A 20,824-nucleotide genomic window follows, 5' to 3' on the forward strand; every position below is an offset into this window, starting at 1 on the left:
CTAAACCTGACTTTGGAAAGGACAGTCCACCTGTCTTGTGGTTCAGAAACCCAGTTTCACAGATCTTGAGTTAGAGGGAGGGTTCAGGATGTGCCTGCAGCTGGATGACCAGTTCCTGCATGTGTCCATCTGTGGTGGCCTCTTCTGTCCCCTCATCAATTTGCTGATGCCTGACTTGGGGAAAGAACAGTGGGCATATGCTTTGCTTTCACCTGCACATCAGAGAGCTGTCTTGGGCCCCTGCACCAAGAGGTTTTGGTAGTGTCAATACAAATGTCTTAACTAAGAAGTTTTGGTAATTTCAATACAAATGTCTTAAACCACCTTTACAAAGCATTCTATACGACTGAAAGTCCCTCATAAGAATCCAAGTTTCGGGCTGGCCCGTGGCTCACTTGGGAGAGTGTGGTGCAGATAACACCAAGGCCACGGGTTCGGATCCCATGTAGGGATGGCCAGTTAGCTCATGGGTGAGCGTGGTGCTGACAACACCAAGTCAAGGGTTAAGATCCCCTTACCGGTCATCTTTAAAAAAAAAAAAAGAATCCAAGTTTCATGGTGGTTATGTAGGTAGTACAGGGGAAAAAATCACAAATAATAAAACTTAATGAATTAATTAAAAAACATTCACTGGGTGCCATGCCCACTGTGTGCTAGGTACTGTACTAAGTGCGGGGTGTCCAAATTGGAATAGGACGGGGACTTTGTCCACAAGAGACTTTCACACTGGAAGGAGGAAGATGGATATTGGTGGGAAAACATATGAGGGCCATGCCACGATCTGTGCCGCAGTGTAACAAGATAGGGAGATGACAACATAGGAATGTGTGGTGGGTTAGGGAGGACTTATAACAGAGGAGGCACCAACTTGTTTATCTTGAGTTTCTATGTTCATCTTAAACAGCAGAAACAGGCATTTGCTTCATGGTGATGAAAAAGTAAGAGCAACCTCATGTTGGAAACTAATACTCATATCATGTGATCTGAATAGAGCTGTACCCCTCAAACTGATTGACAATTACTTTCAAAGATTGGCACAATGGTCATAATACACCAAGTATACCTTGGGGGCTGGGCTCCTTTGTTTGGGGTCAAGTGTTTCTAATAGACAAAGCTAATTTGCTTGAGGAAACACTTACCATAATTAGATATAAGCATCTCTTTCCCAAGGCAGGTTGCCAAGGGAGGATGTCAGTAATTTTATAGCTGATACAACACAGTTCTTGGATGTTTACAAGTTGAAACAGTTATTTTTCCCTGAATTACAAAAGTTCATAAAAATGTGCCAGCTGAGATGGATTTATCATGAATTGAATGGAGCCTAAGCTTCAGGGCTCCTCACTTGCACAGGCCCTTTCCAAGGTCCTGGGAGGGGCCCTAGCAATTTTTGTATTCATAATTTTGCATGTTTTATTAGAGAGGATTTCCCAAATTAGATAATGTTCAGGCCCCACAAAACCTGGATTCACCTGTAGGTTCCAGGTAATGACAATCCAGTAAATCTCTTGCGTGAAGTCCCTGTGATATTGTTGACAAGCACTGACGGAACAGGTCAGCAGTGTGGTGGGGTCAGTCTATTTTGAATCTGAAATCCACCTCGAAGACGTGCCAAGAGCTTATTAGTAAGGTACCACTCTTTGAATGGTAGCAATAATCAAATCTCTTCAGATGAAATCAGGAATGAAATATGTTATGGAAAACCAGCAGTGGTTGATAATCGTAAGTGTTAAGTGTACTGTTTTCCCTGACTTTAAATTGCATCTCCTTCATTCACCTACACAGTCCAGACTGATGGCTCATTTTAAAAAATTCTTTTAGTCACTTCATTCATTCTAACAATCGAAGCTCCATGATTTTAGAAACTGAAGGACTCTATGATGTAGAAAGACTGTACCTTATTCAGATAGAGCACATGCATGCTCTGGCTTGTGTGTGGCACATCAGTATTGTACCAAAGAACATAAGCACTGAGAGAATAAGAGGAAAATCCAAACGATGCCCCATTGAATTATTATCCCACTACTGAGAATATCAATGAGATAGATATGGCCCCACTACGAAAGCAAATTGAGCTGTGGTCACAGAGACACTCTATTGCTTCTTATGCCAGCCCCCACCCCCAGTCCCTAACCCTAAACCATGGGTTTCCTATAGATAGTTGCAGACACACAGAAGTTTGCACACTTCAGGGTGTGCTCATCACCTTTTGGTATGTACTGGAATCCTGGCAGCTTCTTCTCAGATTCAGAGCGGCATAAACATTAAGATGAAGATAACAACATGGGCCTGTCCTTTGGAGTAATTTAGGGTGGCTGCTTAATTTGTGATGGTTCATAAGTTTTGAGATTGTCACACCCAGTAACTATTTTACATTTTTTCTCCCACTGCATGTTATTCTTCCCACCTGTATAACAAGGTATCTTTTCTTCTCTTGGAAGCTTAGTAATTCTTCCTCTGCCCTGTAACATTTCTTTAATACCTACATTTATGAGGTGCTTATTATGTCCCAGGCACTATATTAATACTTATGCAAGTGAGAGAACATGCAAGTGAGTTCTTAGAATAGCGTTTGGCACGTGGTAAATGCTCGGTACGTGTTCTCTCCTGTATCTCATTTTGATTTTCCAGCAGCTCTTGTGATGTAGACATTATTATCCTCATTTTGAAGATAAGGAAGTTAAGACTCAGAAATGTTGGATAACTTGTCCTAGGTTCACACCATTAAGAAGTGACAGAACCACTTACAAGTCACGAAGCTCTTTGTTCCCTTGTAATAGGAGCTGAATGATGACAATTCAGCTTTTTATGCATTTTATCTTGAAGGTGGCTTCTGACTTGAATAGGACCTTTAGAGCAGAGAACTCCTTTTCCACTGAGAATTCCCCACTTCTGGAGCTCCTGGCCAGGCCACCTCTGGATATCCCCAGGGTTTCTGCTTACTGGCAAGTACAGATATGACATCATTACTGCTGAGCACCTGCCCTGTGCCCAGTCCCATGCTAGGTGCTTTACACATGCTCTTCCGTTTAATCCTCAAACTGCCCTGTGAGGTAAATGATACTAAGTCAGTCACTTACCCAGAAAGTGACAGAGCCAAGATTCAAACCCAGGTCTGCCCGATTCAGAGCCCTGGCTGCTTCTGTGTTCCTCACTGCCAGGAGTCTGTGTCAAGGCTATTGTGAGAACTTTGATTAAAATACAGGCTCACCATTTCAGATCCTTTAGACTTTGCCCCTGAGAAAGGGTTTATGTGCCGCAGTCAGAGGTCTTGTGTTGAGGAGCTTCCTGTGGGCAGTCACGTTCTCATGGCTCATGGGTGTGTGTCGATGAACAAAGGAGAGCGGTTACTCCATCCCCAAAGACTTCACACATATCAGAATATCACTGCTTATTTCTTCGACTGCCTTCCTCCAAGCAACCAGTTTTCCCCGCCTGCCTTGAGATTCTAGCACAGATAGTTTTGGAGTTTGTCCTGTTTTAACTTTACTTTCACTGCCTGCTTTGGACAGTTTTTCTGCTGAAGCTGTTAGGATTTCAGTACATTCAGGATAGTGATGACATGCGTCAGTCCTCAATTGTTCTCTGCCTCCTCAGTTACTAGAAAGGAAATGTAGCCCGTCTGACTGGACCCGTATAGAAGAATTTGGAGAGAAAAAACCCAACAGGTTTAGAAATGTCCCCTTATTTTAAGAATCCTGTTCCATTGTTCTACAGCAAAAGGCTTATGCAAAAATACTGTGTTTTCCTTTTAAACTTTGATTCTGAGATAGTCTTTGAGGTCACATTTCACTCCCATAAAGGTGTGACTAAGGCCATGGACTAGGTGTCAGTGGACCTTAGTTTATCTATAAAATGCAAGAATTGAACCAGCAATGGAAATAATCTCTACTACAGTGCCCTCTGAATCTAAAACGCTCATATCATTTGATTCACAGAAAAAGAGTTGTTGTAGAGTCCCCAGATTTCAGCTTTTGAGTCACTTCATACTCATTCTCTCCACTGCCTAGGCACAACCTCAGTGAAGAAAAGCATGCTCTAAAACAGGAGGAAGAAATAGGATAATACAGACAGGCCCCGTATGTTGATTTCACTAGGGATAAATGCAAGGATCCTATTGCTGACTTAAGAGGAAACACTGAGCTGATAGATGCAAGGCCATGAATGAGCTAAGACAGAGTGAAGGGTTGGAGAACTGAGATAATTTCGGAGGAAGGATAACAAACTTGGCTAAATTGTTTTCACTACAAATTGCTTTACAGTCATTTTTAATGGCTGGGGAAAGCGGGCAGGAGGAGATGCACTTGCACAGAGCTCACCAGTGACTTACAGGTGTTAATGTCCCCCTCCACCCCAAAAAGGAAAAAAGCAGAGAACCCTTAAAACCCTAGTTGGAGGAACCATCCTTAACCAGTCACATGACACAATCTTTCTCTTTGTAACGTTATCTTATTGAATATTAACTAGTGTTTTGAGTCAAGTTAATGGTACTAAAAAAAAAAGGAAGAATATACTAGAAATGGAAGAATAGGGGAGGTCACAAGGGACCAGCTGCATGGCTCCCAGCCTTACCACTGACTCATTTTGGCCTTGGTGAAGGAAGAGTCTGAATCTTTACTTCTCTTTTTTCCATCTACCAACATATATGTTCTCCTGGCACCTGGTGCTTTATGTATTACAACATGGTTCTTTTTTTCTCTGAGATATCCACATACCATAAAATGCAGCACTATAAAGTGTACAATTCAGTGATGTTTAGTACATTCACAAGGTTGTACAACAATCACCATTATTTAATTCCAGAACATTTTCATCACCCTGAAAAGAAAGAGCCATCGCTCCCCATTTCTCTCACCCAGGCAACTACAAATCTACTTCTGTCACTGTAGATTGGCCTATTCTGGACATTTCATATAAACAAAACATATGGCATGTGGCTGTTTGTGTCTGGCTCTTTTCACAGAGCATGTTGCTTTTAAGGTTCGTCTGTGTTGTAGCATGTATCAGTATTTCATTCCTTTCTAAGGTTGAATAATATTCCATTATATGCATATAACATATCAGTTCGTGCATTCGCTTATTGGACATTTGGATTGTTTCTACTTTCTGACTATTATAAATAATGCTGCTATGACCATTCATGTACAAGTTTTTCTATAGACATATATTTTTAATTCTTGGGTGCATACCTGGTAGAATTGCTGGGTCATATGGTGACTTATATTTAGCTTTTTTTTTTTTTTTTTTTTTGGTGGTTGGCTGGCACAAAGTTAACTTTTCTAAGGAAATGACAAACTGTTTTCCACAGTGGCTGCACCATTTGACATTCCCATGCATGTTGTATTGAGAGCTCTAATGTCTCCATGTTTTTCTCAACACTTGTTATTCTCTGCCTTTTCTATTACAGCCATCCTAGTGAGTGTAAAGTAGTAATGTCTCATTATGGTTTTGATTTGCATTTCCCTAATGACTTAAGACATGCAGCATCTTTTCAGGTACATATTGGTCATTTGTATATCTTCTTTGAAGAAATGAGTATTCAAACCCTGTCCCCATTTTAAAATTGAGCTGTCTTTTTATTGACTTGTAAGAGTTCTTTATATATTCCAGATATTCTGGGTACTAGAATTTTATCAGATATATTATTTGCAAATATTTTTCCCATTCTGTGAGTTGTTTTTTCCCTCTCTTGGTAGTGTCTTTTGAAGCACAAAAGTTTTTCATTTTAATGACATTTGTCTATTTTTCCTTTGGTTTGTTTGTACTTTTGGTGTCATATCTAAGAAACTGTTGCCTAATCCAAGGTCATGAGTATTTACTCTTATATTTCTTCTTAGGAGTTTTACAGTTTTGTCTCTTAAATTTAGGTCTTTAATATATTTTGCATTACTTTCTATAAAAGGTGTGAGGTTTAAGGGTCTGTCAAGCAGGAATCTCAGATCCTTCTGCCCCTTCCTGTTCCGGCTGTAAGTCAGGTAGTTGAAAGAAGACCCTGGCAGCTTTATGCAAGGTAGACATACTTCATTCTTCAGATGTGAGCTTCACAGACATGCTTTAACCTAGATATGAGCTCAAGCTCCACTCCACTGACCCTCCCTGCTCTGCCGTTCATTCCATACTGTGCTGTCCCGCAGTTCAGAGCAGGTACCTTTATACTCTTAGTACACAACAGCGGCCACAACCCAAGCATTACATAATTACAACAATCATGCTGAATCAGTAAATGGGCACATATGTGCAGTTACACTACTTTTATAACTTGTTTCTACTGTATGTGCTGAATTTTGCCCATTTGTAACAGACACAAGGCGAAAGTTCCTGATTAAACTTTTCTACTTTCCTTACAGGGTCCAACTTTATTTTGCATTTGGATGTCCAGATGTTACAGCACCATTTGAAAAGACTATTGTTTCCACATTGAATTGTTTTGGCATCCTTGTTAAAAATCAATTGACCACAAATGTGTGGGTTTATTTCTGGACTGTCAATTTTTTTATACTGATTTATATGTCTGTCCTTATTCTAGTACCACACGGTGATGCTGTAGATTTAAATGGGGCTTTGAAATTGGGAAGTTTGAGTCCTCCCACTTTGTTCTTCTTTTTCAAGATTGTTTTGGCTGTTCTGGGTCCCTTGAATTGCCCCATAAATTTTAGAACTAGTTTATCAATTTCTGGAAAGAAGCCAGCTGGAATTTTGATAGGAATTATGTTGAACCATAGATCAATTTGTAAAATTATGTCATCTTAACAGTATCATCTTCTGATCCATGAACACAGAATGTCTTTCTGTTTATTTAGATCTTCTTTAATTTCTTTCAACTATCTTTGTAGTTTTCAGTGTACAAGTATCACACCTCTTTGGTTGAATTTATTCCTAAGTGTTTTATTCTTTTCAATGCTATTATACTTGGAATTGCTTTCTTCATGTCATTTTCAGAGTATTCGTTGCTAGTGTGTAGAAGTAAAGCTAATTTTTGCATATTGATCTTGTGTCCTGCAACTTTGCTGAACTCATTTATTAGAGCTAATAGCTTTTTTCTGTGTATGGATTCTTTATAGTTTTCTACATGTAATATCATGTCATCTGCAAGTAAAGATAGTTTTACTTCTTTTTACTACTTTCCAATATGGATGCTTTTTTGTTTTGTTTGCCAAATTGCCCTGGCTAGAATCTTCAATATGATGTTGAGTAGAAGTGGAAAGAATGGACGTTCTTGCCTTGTTCTTAATCCTAGGAGGAAAACTCTCAGTTTTAAACTATTAAGTATGATGTTAGCCATGGATTTTTCATAGAGGTTTGTCAAGCTCAGTTAGGTTGAGGATGTTCACTTCTATTCCTGCTTGACGTTTTCATAATGCAAAGGTGTTCCAATTTTTTAAATGCTTTTCCTGTATCTATTGAAATCATCGTGTGTTTTTTCTTTTATTCTATTCATATGCAGTATTACATCGATTGATTTTTATATGTTGAATTAACCTCGCATTCCTGGGATAAATCCCACTTGGTCATGGTGTATAGTCCTTTGATATACTCTGTTGAATTTGGTTTGCAAGTATTTGCTGAGGATTTTTGCATTTATATTCATAAGAGACATTGATCTGTAAATTTCTTTTCTTGTGATGTCTTTGATTTTAGTATCACAGTAATACCAGCCTTAGGAAATGTTCTCTCCTTTTCTGTATCTTAGAAGACTTCATGAAGGTTTGGTGTTAATTCTTTAAACATTTGGTAGATTCAACAATGAAGCTGTCTGGTCCTGAGCTTTTCTTTGTGAGAAGTTTTTGGACCACTAACTCAATCTCTTTACTTGATATAGGTCTATTTTAGATGTTCTATTTCTTCTCAAGTTAGTTTCAGTAGCTTGCTTCTTTCTAGGAATGTGTCCGTTTCATCCAGATTATCTAATTTACTGGCATGCAGTTGTTCATAACTTTCCCTTATAATCCTGTTATGTCTGTAAGGTTGGTAGTAGTGTGCCCTCTTTCCTTTTTTATTTTAATAATTTGAGTCTTCTCTCTTTTCTTGATCAGTCTAGCTAAACGTCTGTCAGTTTTGTTGATCTTTTTAAAGAACCAACTTTTAGTTATGTTGGTTTTCTATATTGTTTTCTGTTCTGTATTTCATTTATTTATGCTCTAATCTTTATTATTTTCTTCCTTCTTCTTTTCGGTTGAGTTTGATGTTTTTTCCCCTAGTTTCTTCAGGTGCAAATTTAGGTTACTGACTTGAGACTTTTTAATATTTGCATTTACATTTATAAATGTACCTCTGAGCACTGATCTAGGTGCATCCTGGAAGTGTTGGTATGTTATGTATTTATTTATTTGTTTGGTTGGTTGGTTGGTTTATTTATTTATTTTTAAGATGACTGGTAAGGAGATCTTAACACTTGGCTTGGTGTTGTCAGCACCATGCTCTCCCAAGTGAGCAAACCGGCCATCTGTATATGGGATCTGAACCCATGGCCTTGGTGTTACCAGTACCACACTCTCCTAAGTGAGCCATGGGTCAGCCCAGTTGGTTGATTTTTTTTTTAAAAGAAAGTTCCCATACCCTCTCTACACACACATAGTTTCTCTGACTATTGACATGTTATATTAGTGTGGCACATTTGTTACAATTATTATTATTATTATTTTAAAAGATGACCAGTAAGGGGATCTTAACCCTTGACTTGGTGTTATCAGCACCACACTCTCTGAAGTGAGCTAACCAGCCATCCCTATATAGAGATCCAAACCCATGGCCTTGGTGTTTTCAGCACCACACTCTCCCAAGTGAGCTAACCAGCCATCCCTATATAGGGATCCAAACTCATGGCCTTGGTGTTATCAGCATCACACTCTCCCAATTGAGCCACAGGCTGGCCCCCATTTGTTACAATTATGAACCAATATTGATATATTATTTAATTAATTTTACATTAGGTTTGTGTTGTACAGTTCTTTGGGGTTTGCCAAATGCATGATGTCATGTACTCATGATTGCAGTCATACAGAATAGTTTTGCTGCCCAAAAAATCCTCTATGCTCCACCTATTTATCCCTCCCATCCTCCTATCCTCAAACACTGGCAACCAGTGATCTTTTCCCCATTATGCACCTTCATTTTTATTCATGTCAAAGTATTTTCTAATTTCCCTTGTGATTTTTTCTTTGACCCATTGTTTATTTAGGACTGTGTTTAATGTCCATGTATTTGTAAATTTCCCAAATTTATTTCTGTTAGTGATTTCTAACTTCCACTTTGGTTGGAAAACATACTTTGTATGATTTTAGTCATTTTGAATTCATCGAGACTTGTCTTGGGGTCTAACATATGGTCTCTCCTGGAGAATGTTCTATGTGCACTTGAGAAGAACATGTCTTTTACTAATTTTTTGTTGCATTTTGGGGGAAGTGTTATGTAGATATGTTAGGTCTGACTGGTTTATAGTTGTTCAAGTCATCTTTTTTTTTTTTTTTTTTTGCTGATCTTCTGTTTAGTTGTTCTATCCATTATTGAAAGTGGAATATTCCAGTCTCCAGCTACTATTGTTGAATTGTCTATTTCTCCAGTTATGTCAGTTTTTATTTCATGTATTTTGGGGCTCTGTTGTTAGATGCATATATATTTATAATTGTTTTATCTTCTTAATGGATTGAGCCTTTTATCATTACAAATGTCCATCTTTGTCTCTAGTGACAATTTTTGTGTTAAGCCTATTTTGTCTGTTACTAGTGTAGCCATTCCATCTCTCTTTTGGTTACAGTTTGCATCATATATCTTTTTCCATTTCTCTTTTACTTTAAACTTATTTGTGTCTTTGAATCTAAAGTTAAGTTCTTTTTTTTTTTTTCTTTTTGTGACTTGTAAGGGGATTGTAACCCTTGGCTTGGTGTTGCCTGCACCGTGCTCAGCCAGTGAGCGCACCAGCCATCCCTATATAGGATCTGAACCCGTGGCCTGGGCGCTCCCAGCACTGCTGCACTCCCAGCACTGCACTCTCCCGAGTGAGCCATGGGGCGGCCCTAAAGTTAAGTTCTTATATACAGCATATAGTAGGATCATGTTTTTAAAATACATTCTGTCAATTTCTGCCTTTTAATTGGAGAGTTTAATCCATTTAATTTAATGTAATTAGTGATAAAGTAGAATTTATATCTGCTACTTTGCTATTTGCTCTCACTGTCTTATGTCTTTTTTCATTTCTCACTACCTCCATTACTGCCTTCTTTTGTGTTAAATAGATATTTTCAAAGGTACCATTTCAATTGTCTTATTTCTTTTGCTATATATATTTGAGTTATTTTCTTAGCAGTTGCCCTGGACATTACCATTTACATCTTACTGTAATTCTAATTCATATTAATACCAACTAAGTTTTAATAATAGACATAAAATTTGCTCCTCTATAGCTCCACTCTCACCATCTCCTTTCTACTGTTATTGTCCCATATTACATCTTTATACATTTTGTGTCCATCAACATGGATTTATAATTATTGCTTTATGCAATTGATCTTTTAAATCAGATAGGAGATAAAAGATGTTAAAAATACATTATACTGTCTTTTATACTTACCTACATAGTCAGGTGCTTTTTATTTCTTCATGTGGATTCAAGTTACAACCTTCTGTCCTTCAGTTCAGTCTCAAGGACCCCTTTTAGTATTTCTTACAGGGAATGTCTTCTAGAAACTACAAGCTCTTAGTTTTTGTACTTCTAGCATAGTTTTGCCAAATAATATGCTTGGTTGACAGTTTTTTTTTTTTCTTTTAGCACTTCGAATATGCCATCTCACTGCCTTCTAGCCTCCATTGTTTCTGATGAGAAATCAGCTATTAATCTTACTGAGGATTCCTTGTGTGTGATAAGTTGCTTTTCTTTTGCTACTTTCAATATGGTCTCTCTTTGGCTTCTGACAGTTTGATTATGATGTATCTATGTGTGGATCTCTTTGAGTTTATCCTACTTGGAGTTCCTTCCTTGAATGTGTAAATTAATGTTTTCCATCTGGTTTGGGAAGTTTGGGCCATTATTTCTTCAAATATTCTTTCTGCTCCTTTGTCTTTCCCTCCTCCTTCTGAGACTCCCATTATGTGTATGTCAGTAAACTTGATGGTGTCTCACAAACGGGTCTCTGAGACTCCATTCATTTTTATTTATTCTTTTTTTTCTTTTTTCTCAGACTCAATAATCTCAATTGACCTTCAAGCTCCTGATTCTTTTTCTTCCTGCTCATATCTGCTATTGAGACCCTCTAGTGAATTTTTCATCTTAGTTGCAATACTTTCCAACCCCAGAATTTCTATTTTGCTCCTTTTTATAATTTCTGTCTATCTGTTGTTATTCTATAATGAGACATTGTTCTCACACTTCCTTTTATTTCTTTAGTCTATAGAACTAAATGATTTTTTAAAATCTCTTGAACATATTTTAAATAGCTGAATTAAATCTTTATCTAGTAAGTCTAACACCTGGGCTTCCAAAGGAACAGTTTCTACTCATTGCTTTTTTTCCCCCTGTGTATGGGCCATACTTTGTTTCCTTGCATCTCTCATGAATTTTTGTTGAAAACTGGATATTTTAAATAATATAATACAGTGCTTCTGGAAATCAGATCCCCACCCCCAGGGTTTGGTGTTATTATTGCTGCTTGTTCAAGTAGTTGCTGTTTATTTAGTGACTTTTCTGAAGTAATTTTGTAAAGTCTGTGTTCTTTGTCTTGTGTGGCCACTGAAGTCTTTACTTGGTTATCTCAGTGGTCAGCTAGTGATTGAGTGGAGATTTCATTAAATGCCTGGAACCAATAAGTCTCCAAGTTTTTGCCAAGGAGCTATGTGTGCATATTAGGGCATGCCTTCAGCACTCAGCCAGCAGTTTACAGCTCTGCCTTAACTCTCACTTCCTGCTGTGCAGAACCTCAAGATCAGCCAGGGTTGAGAGTTTAGGGCCTTCTCAGGTCTTTCCTGAACATGCTCACAGCCCTACACGTGTATGGACTTCCACATTTTAAGAATATATCTCATGATGTTCCAGTTTCGCAAGGATATTTTGGAGTATTTCAAAGTTCCTAAGGACATCTTATTCCTCAGCTTTTCCTATTAAGCTTTTGATTAGGCCATTTTTCACTATTCATTGCCTCATGCAGCTGTCATTTTAAAATAATTGCCTGTAACTGTTTTCCAAAAAGATCATCTGGTGAGAAACTTTTAGTACCAGGTAGCTCTCACTCAGATCAAATAAGCTCTTTTCAAGTGAGATCTACCAGGGAACCACCAGACAAGTTAAATAATGACACTTGATTGGGAATGAGGTTTTGAAGGAGCACCAGCTCCACTCTGTTCCCTTGGATACTGGGGATATGGGCTAATTTTCAGGTTACCACTGATCTGGACAGTGAGGAATGGTCTAGGGCAAGTTAAAATGATACAAACTGCACTGTTGTTACAGAAATTCAGCTATTTTTCTGGAATATTTATTTATATGCTCCTTGGTTGCTACAAGCCTTGGTTAAATTTCCAGAGTTCTGAAAAGGTTGATTCTGACCATCTCTTTATGGAAGGATGAAGTTTCAGATGTCCTTACTCCACCATTTTCACCAATGTCACCTACAACATGGTTTGAAATCTCTAGTCTCAGTGACTATGGATTAATTAAATATTTAATCATAGAAAATGATTAGGGGAAAGGAGTAAAAAGAGAAACTGTAATTCTCATAGTGGCTTTCCCTGATAAGTACATGAAGTTTCAAAAGTTTTTCTATATTTAGTCTTCTCAAAATTAAGGTTAAAGTAACAGCTATTTTAAGCCCCTTTTCTTTACACAGGTTAAAACACAGGCTTTGGAGTCAGAACTGAGTTCAAATTCCAGCTTTGATACTTATTAGCTTGGCTACCTAGGACATGTCATATAACCCCTCTGTGCCTCAGTCTCCTCACTTATAAAATGGGGTAATAATAATATCTACCATATAAAGTTATTCTGAGGATTAAATATGAAATGCTGATCACAGATGCCTGGCAGCTGAATAGATATTAGCTGTAATAATTATTATTTTTATAATGTTCTGCAAAAGTACACTAATGATTCTTGAGTAGAGTTAACCTAAAGCAGATTTTCCTTTCTTTTTCCCTATTTCTTTTCTTTTTTTGTTGTTTTTCTTTGGTATTTTTGCCATAAAGTATTGAAAACAAAATCTATTCCAGCATTTTGGAATACAAATGTGGGACAAAAAATGAATTTATTCATTTTATTGATTTATAAACAAAATGTTATTTATTTAGACAACAAACATTTATTAAATACCTAGTAAATTTCAGGCACTCTGCCAGGCACAGGGATGACAATCACAGTAAGATGTGTCCCCTGCCCTCAAGCAGCTGACATTCCAGGAGACTGACAAGTATACATGTGATTACATGCAATGTAACAAAGGCTGTGATGTGATACAAGAACACAAGGGCTGGTGTGTGTGATGGGAATATGGTTTTGACCAGTTCCTTCTCTTAGATGTAAACCTTTTTCTTTGGCTCCAAAGCCAAGGAATTGGTCCCATTTTTTTCCTCCTGGCTTTTTTCAGCACCACACTCTACAAATTTTTCTCATGGCTTTGATGTTTTGTTTTCTTTTGTTTTGCAGCTGGCTGGCAGGTACATCCAAACCCTTGACCTTGATGTTACAAGGTGGTGCTCCAACCAACTGAGCAACCAGCCAACCTGGTCCAATTTTTTTCTTAACTGGATGGATTAACCATGACTTTTTTTTTAATTTCTAAAGGTGAAAGACAAGCACCTTGAATTATGGAGGACACTATAAATACTGTTTCCTGAAGAGTGAGGTCTTTCTACTGTTGAAGTTACTTCTAAGATTTTTAACCTGAAAAGTTTTTTGACATACGTTTTCTTTGCTATCCATTTTTTTCTTTTCTTTTTCTCTACTTTACCTTTTAGTTTCCAAAGAAAGAGGACTTTACAGATTCCATGTGTGGTTTATATGTAAAGACAGAAAATGATGATTTTTTAATGAAAATTTCCATACTACAAAAATGAATATAAAATTTTCATGCAGTTTCATTCATATTGAAAATGAAAATAATTTTAATTTCATTGCATTTTTCAGAATTCTCAATCATAATCCTCTGACTACTGTTGAAGATTCACATCTTTTTAAATTACCAGCATTAAAATATCTGTAAGTATCACAATAATGTTATGAGTCACGAGATGACTTCTGCTCTTCTTTTTTCCTTTCATCAAAGATTAAGTATTTTCACCTGACCTAAAAAGTCATAATTTTAATTTTAACTGGGTTATTGGGGGTGAAAGGACAAGTCAACACCAGTTGACTATCCACCGGAGAGAGCCCGTTTATTAGGCAGCACACACACATATATATAGGGCTTTAAGGGAAAGCTGATTGTTTTAAAATACAATCCCTACTTAGCATACTGCATGGGGCTTGGGGGGGAGCTGATTGGCGTGCGATTCGTGCCGGCGGGAAGGAGAATGCGGGAGAGAAGGGCAACCAGCGCCATGATGGGGTGCGGCCAAGAAGGGCTTATGTGATCAGGGTGTGATCCCTTGGGGCATTTGGGTTCTTACGGGGGGGGGGGGGGGGGGGAGTTATTGGCAAAGGAAAGGACTAAGAAAGGATGTATAATGAGCAAGACAGCCAGCAGTGAAAGAGAGCAGTGTTGAAGAAAACATATAGACATGGAACATGTAGATGCATGTAGGAATATCATTTATCCCAGAAAGCAAAGAGGAAGAGCTCTATGTTATTTTTAAAAGAAAAAAAAAGTATAATCAAGACAGATGAATGCAATTCAATATGAGAAGTAAGATAATGGTTTTAAAAAAAAAGGTAGAGTTTGTCTATTCAATGCCAAGGTCATTAGTTTAGTGATGTAGATAAACTTAAATTTATTCAATAAGAGCTCTCTAGAATTATCTTCTATGGCCAACAAACTCTTAAGGTTGTTTATAGAGAAGCCAAATTTGAAGTACTCATATGTCCTTGAAATGTGTTTTTAAGTACAGAACTTTTGTATTGGGGTTCCTATCATGAATGTTTGGGCTTTCTCCTCCAGAGACATGGGAGCAACACAAGTGTCACTTACAACAATTGAGAACACCATCCTGATGACTCTTGAATTGGAAAAACTGTAAGTTATTTTTTTCTTAGATTTATTTTCACTTAGTTCTTGGGTTGTTTTATTGTTTTCTTAAGTCAGGTTTATTGAGGCATAATTTTCACATAATAAAATTCACTCTTTTTAAGAGTACACTTTGATGAATTTTGACAAATGTATGTCATGTAACCACCACCACATTCCCAATATGGAACATTTCTCTCCCCTCAAAAAGTCCCCTCATGTCTCTGCAGTCAATCCTCTCCTCCCACTACCAGCCCCTGGCAACCACCAGTCTGATTTCTGTCCCTATAGGTTTGCTTTTTCCAGAATGTCTTGTAAATGAAACCATGTAGTTTGTGGCCTTTTGCTTCTTTCACGTACATAATCCATTTAAGATTATGTTATCATCCATGCTGTTGCATCTATCTGTAGTTCATTCCTTTTTACTGTTGGGCAGCATTCCAGTGGTGTGGATATACCAGTTTGTGTATCCATTCATCACTTTATGCACATTTGAGTTGTTTCCAATTTTTTGGCAATTATGAATAAAGCTGCAGAAAATACTCACATGCAGTTCTCTGTGTGAATGTATATTTTCAGTTCTTTGGGGTAAATGCCTAGGGGTGGGATTGCTGCATCCCATGCTAAGTGCATATTTAACTTCTTAAGAAACTGCTGAACTGTTTCCTACAGTGGCTGTACCATTTTGCATTCCCTCCAGCAGTGTATTGAGAGTTGCAGTTGCTCCACATCTTCACCTGATCCTTCTATTCCAGGTTTTTTTTTTAAATGTTAGCCTTTCTACTAGTAGGTGTGGAGTCATTGTGGTTTTAATTTGCATTTCTTTAACAGCTGATGATATGGAGTGTCTATTCATGTGCAAATATCTTTACTGAAGTGTCTGTTCACATCTGTTCCCATATTTTGATTGGATATTTATCTTCTTACTGAGTGTTAAGAGTGCTTTATTATATACTGTGGATACAAGTCCTTTTTCTCAGATATGTGTTTAGTAAATACCTTCTCTCTGGTTGTGGCTTATCAGTCTATTTAAAGTATCTTTGAAGAGCCGAAATTTTTAATGTTTTCATTTCGATGAACTCTAATTTAGCAATTTTTTCCTGAATGGTTTGTGCTTTTTTGTGTCTGACCTAAGTAACCTTTGTTTAAGAACCCATTGTTTAATCCAAACTCACAAAGATCTCCTATGTTTTCTTCTAGAAATTGTGTCGTCACATTCAGGTCTATGATCCATTTTGAGATAATTTTTACGTATGGTGTGAAGTATGTCATTTTTTGCAGTCTTTTATTTCCATAGGGCCCTGTTGTGACAGATTGTTACACAACTCATCGCAGCTTACATTTTGCAATCCTCCCTCCAGTATGGCAAGCTAAACAGAAACGTGCTGTTGTGCTAAGGCTAGTTGAGGGGATTACACAAGATCAGTATGGAAAAAGGCCCTTCATTTGCAATCTGCTGCAGTCACATTTGTCAGGTCACCTCCTTGACTATCTTCATGACATTGGCAGCAGATCCATCAGATACTGCTCTAGCCTCATTGCCCTCAACCTCCTGCAGCGTCTGACACAGTCGATCCCTCCCATGTTGGCTAGATGAACTTCTCGCTGCATAGTCAAAGTTGTCATCCACCGGCTTTTTCACTTCGTTATCCACAGTAGTGGGGTTCTATCTGCTTTTCTCTTGACAATTAGTGGATAAGAAAAAAGTGCTGTCGTTCTCTGTAGCCATTTGCCATCAAGGCCACAAAGAGATTAAAGCAACTGTCACAGTGGAGTTCATTATTGAAAGTCCTCGGGAGTTTAGACATTTATATACAAAGTAAGTAAGCCAGCTCATTTGAGTCTTGACTCATGTGTAATGATCTTTAATGTGTATTGAAAAATAGTTATTCTTAAGTAAGGATAATCTACACCTCAGGTCATTTGCAGTCTCAAAAATTGGTCAGCGTGCTTTAAAACAATTATTTAAGTTTGTCATCACTTGTATTATTCCTAGCTCATACTTTTTAACGAATAACAAAACTACAATATTTCCTATGAAGTGTTCTTGCTAAAAATGTTTCCTTGTTTTATTCAGATTGATCATACAAAACCAAATCGAGGCGCATTCTGTAAAACAATGGGCTTGAAGGCTTTAAAAATGTCAGTGCCATGAAAGATTTTTAAAAGATGGGAAGCAGTTCTCAATTGAAGGAGACTAAAGAAATCATGAACACTAAATGCAATGCCTGGTGTTTGATTGGATTCTGGCTTAAAATAAAAACTATGACATATCTGGGACAGTTGGGAAAATTTGTATATGGACTATATAGGAGACAGAGATATTCATATTAGATTTCACTGGGTGATAATAGTATTGGGGTATGTAGGAGAATGCCTTGGTTGGTATGGGATGCACACTGAAGTGCTTAGCACTGACAAGTCATTATGCCTGCAACTTACTCTCAAATGGTTTGCCCAGAAAATGTATAAACATACCCACACTGAAGACAGGTGTGGTGAAGTGTCACCAATTGTTGAATCCAGGTGAAAGGTATACAAATGTTCATTATACCATTCTTTTAAGTTTTCTGTAGATTTGAAATTTTCCAAAATGAAAGTTGGGACAGGAAAGAAACAGCAAACACTTTGTGTCAGAGTTGAGGTTCCCGTAGATGTAAAATGCTGGATTACTCTTCTGGGTCCATTCTTTCTATATGAAGATCAGAAGCTTCCACCAGACCCAAAGGAATAATATTAGTCACATGTAATTACCCTTCTAGGGGTTTGAAAATTGTGTCAGGCCAACTTATTGGATGCAGTTTTAATCTAAAACTCTTTACATTGTACTGCCAAGTCAGCCTTCATGGACCCGTGAAACACACTTCTGTTTTGACAGTCATAATGTGATCCTAATAAAGTCATCATTTTGGAGGACTCAGAGAAAGCACCCAAGGTGGGAGAGCATGATAACTTTCCGGGCAGCGTCTGCAAGTTAATAGCTAATTAACATTTATTGAGCATTTAACCATGTGTCAGGCCCTTTTCAGGTATTGACTCATTTTTTCCTAAAAACTCATTAGAGGTAGGTGCTGTTATAACAGAGAGGCTGAGCAACAGAGATTAGGCAGTTTGCCCGAGGTCACATTATTAGCAGAGCTGGGTGGGATTCAAGCCTCGTGTGGTTATGGAATCTGTATTCCTAATCACCATGCTATCCTGCTTAAAGTTAACCTGGAGGATTTACTCCAGTCACAGACACATTATTGTATCCCTGAAACTGCACCCAGTAAACCATAATAATAAGCTAATCAATAGTTTGGGTATATTTGTGGGGTTTTTTAAAGATGACCAGTAAGGGGATCTTAACCCTTGGCTTGGTGTTGTTAACACCACTCTCAGCCAGTGAGCGAACCGGCCATCCCTATATAGGATCTGAACCCATGGCCTTGGTGTTATCAGCACTGCACTCTCCTGAGTGAGCCACGGGCTGGCCCTGTTTGGGTATCTTTTTTGCTCAAATTTTTCTTTTGAAAAAATTTAAACCTACCAGAAAGATGAAAGAATAAGTACAATGGACACCCTTGTATCCTTTGTGTGGATTATATTGTTAACATACTCTTTTCTCTCTCTCTCTCTCTCTCTCCCTCTTTCTGGGTGGATCACATAGGAAACTTTAGTGTAGAGCTCAATATTCAAAGCTGTTAAGGCAAGATCTTTCTGAGTACCCAATGCCCCTTGACTCATGAGGTTTACCAGCCTGTCGTGGGAATAGGTGCTATTCCTAAGCCTGTGTATAATTCAGTTATTCTTCTAATACTTTTGTTGTTGCTGCTTTGTTTTCTTTTTATGGCTGGCCAGTACAGTGATCTGAACCTTGACCTTGGTGTTATCAGCACCGTGCCTCTCTAACACTTTCAAGTGGTTCTTTTCCTGGCCTTAAGTAGTTTCCTCATACACACGCACTGATCAGTACTTTGCTGAACATTCAAGAGATCCCTCTGCATAACTCCAGAGTTCCTTCTCTGTGCACTTCTTTTCTCTCTAGTACTCTACTTTGTGAATTCTAGTCACCTCAGTTTTCCTGGATTCTCAGCTCCATCTCCTTAATCAAGGAGTCTGCAAGTCTCTGCCTGTGTCTCCCTCACCCTTGCACCACAGCCTGGAAACTCTCTCAAGGCAGTCACAGGGCTTACTTCATTTACTTCCCATCTTTTTGAGATCACTGTCTGTCATTCCCTGATGTCCAATGTCTTGAGAATTGTTGTTTTGTATATTTTGACTAGTTTTTCAGTTCTTTCAGGTGGGAGGTTAAATTGGTCCCTGTAACTCCATCTTGGTCAGAAATGAATAATGTTCTGTAAATCTGTTTTGTTTGATCCAGGATCCAATCAAAGATCAGGTATTGCATGTTATGTCTTTGTTTCCTTTAGTCTAAAGCATTTCCCTACTTCTTTTTGCTCTTTTATGACAGTGTCACTTTTGAAGGGTCTAAGACAGTTGTCTTATAAGTTGTCCCACAACCTGGATTTGTCTGTTTCCTCCTGATTAATTAAGGTTAAATATTTTTGGTAAGAATACTACATAGGCAATGTATCCTTCCTAACTCATGACTTTAAGTGGCCTATAATGCTGGTTGATCACTTGATTAAGGTGGTATCTTACAGATCTCTCCATTGTAAAGTTATTTTTCCCCCTTGGGAATTAATAAATAATTTGTGGGGTGACACTTTGAGATCAGTTAAGATCCTACTGTCAAATGCCTTTTCACCCAACTTTGCATCAATGATAATCCTTGTGTGAATGAATTATTATATTGGTGGTTGCAAAATGGCACTTTTCTAATTCTATCATTCCTTTTACATTTACTAGCCGGCACTATTCTGTTAGAGAAGAGCTCCCCACCCTTTTATCTTTGATTATCATTATGAACTAATGTATCCTTCACACTATGTTGAACCTTCTTCTCATCGTTATGCTTTTAAATGCTCAGATTGCCCAGATTTGGCCAAGGTGATCTCTGTTATTGTTTCACCACATAATGCAGGTTTAAACTAAGCTGTTTTTTTTATGTCCAGAGTAATTTCTAATACTTACCACAGCCAACAAGAATTGAGAAAGGGACTCTAGAATAGGGGCTTATCCAGACTCTTCTTAGAAGTCTGCCTTCTCCCTGTGTACTCTCATCCCAAAGGGAGACTTCTGGGATGGGAGGAGATAATTCTGAATTAAACTTTAGATCAGTGTCACCTAATTCTGATCCCTATCATGTTTATTCTCAGTGTTCTGTGTCCACTGTCATACTTACCTTTCTGCTGGGCACCTCTTGTCTTCCTTCTTATTTACAATATTCAACAGCAGCAATTGGCCATGTGGTTCCTACTCAGCTGTCCAGGCCACACACCTCATGAACTTCTTTTTGCACAGCCTCGTGACAGCCTTCACCTGCCTCTTCTACCTACTCAGGTAACCCCTTTACCATTAATCTAATTCTCTGTGTTTCCATTTATAGGATTTTACCTCGCCATTTGGCCTGCTGCCTCTGCAAACTTAAAAATAATATTGAGGTTGTCTGCAAGACAGTCAAGCTGCATTGTGACAGTACATGTCTGACAAGCACCACACATTGCCGTGAGTCTGAGTTACCTGATGATACATTTTTATTTTTATTTTATTTATTTATTTATTTATTAAAGATACATCAT

General features: G+C 38.0%; 1 protein-coding gene across 1 annotated transcript in view; it reads left to right on the plus strand.

The window, feature by feature from the left end:
* The window catches only part of LOC134365066 (leucine-rich repeat-containing protein 37A2-like), a 50,453-nt gene that overhangs the window by 19,686 nt on the left and 9,943 nt on the right, over positions 1-20,824 (plus strand). The window contains exons 7-9 of the mRNA XM_063081258.1: positions 14,105-14,176; positions 15,075-15,149; positions 20,632-20,750. Of these exons, the coding sequence (XP_062937328.1) occupies positions 14,105-14,176; positions 15,075-15,149; positions 20,632-20,750 (266 nt within the window). The remainder of the gene's footprint in view (positions 1-14,104; positions 14,177-15,074; positions 15,150-20,631; positions 20,751-20,824) is intronic.

Source organism: Cynocephalus volans, chromosome 16, assembly GCF_027409185.1.
Source record: "Cynocephalus volans isolate mCynVol1 chromosome 16, mCynVol1.pri, whole genome shotgun sequence".
Lineage (NCBI taxonomy): Eukaryota > Metazoa > Chordata > Mammalia > Dermoptera > Cynocephalidae > Cynocephalus > Cynocephalus volans.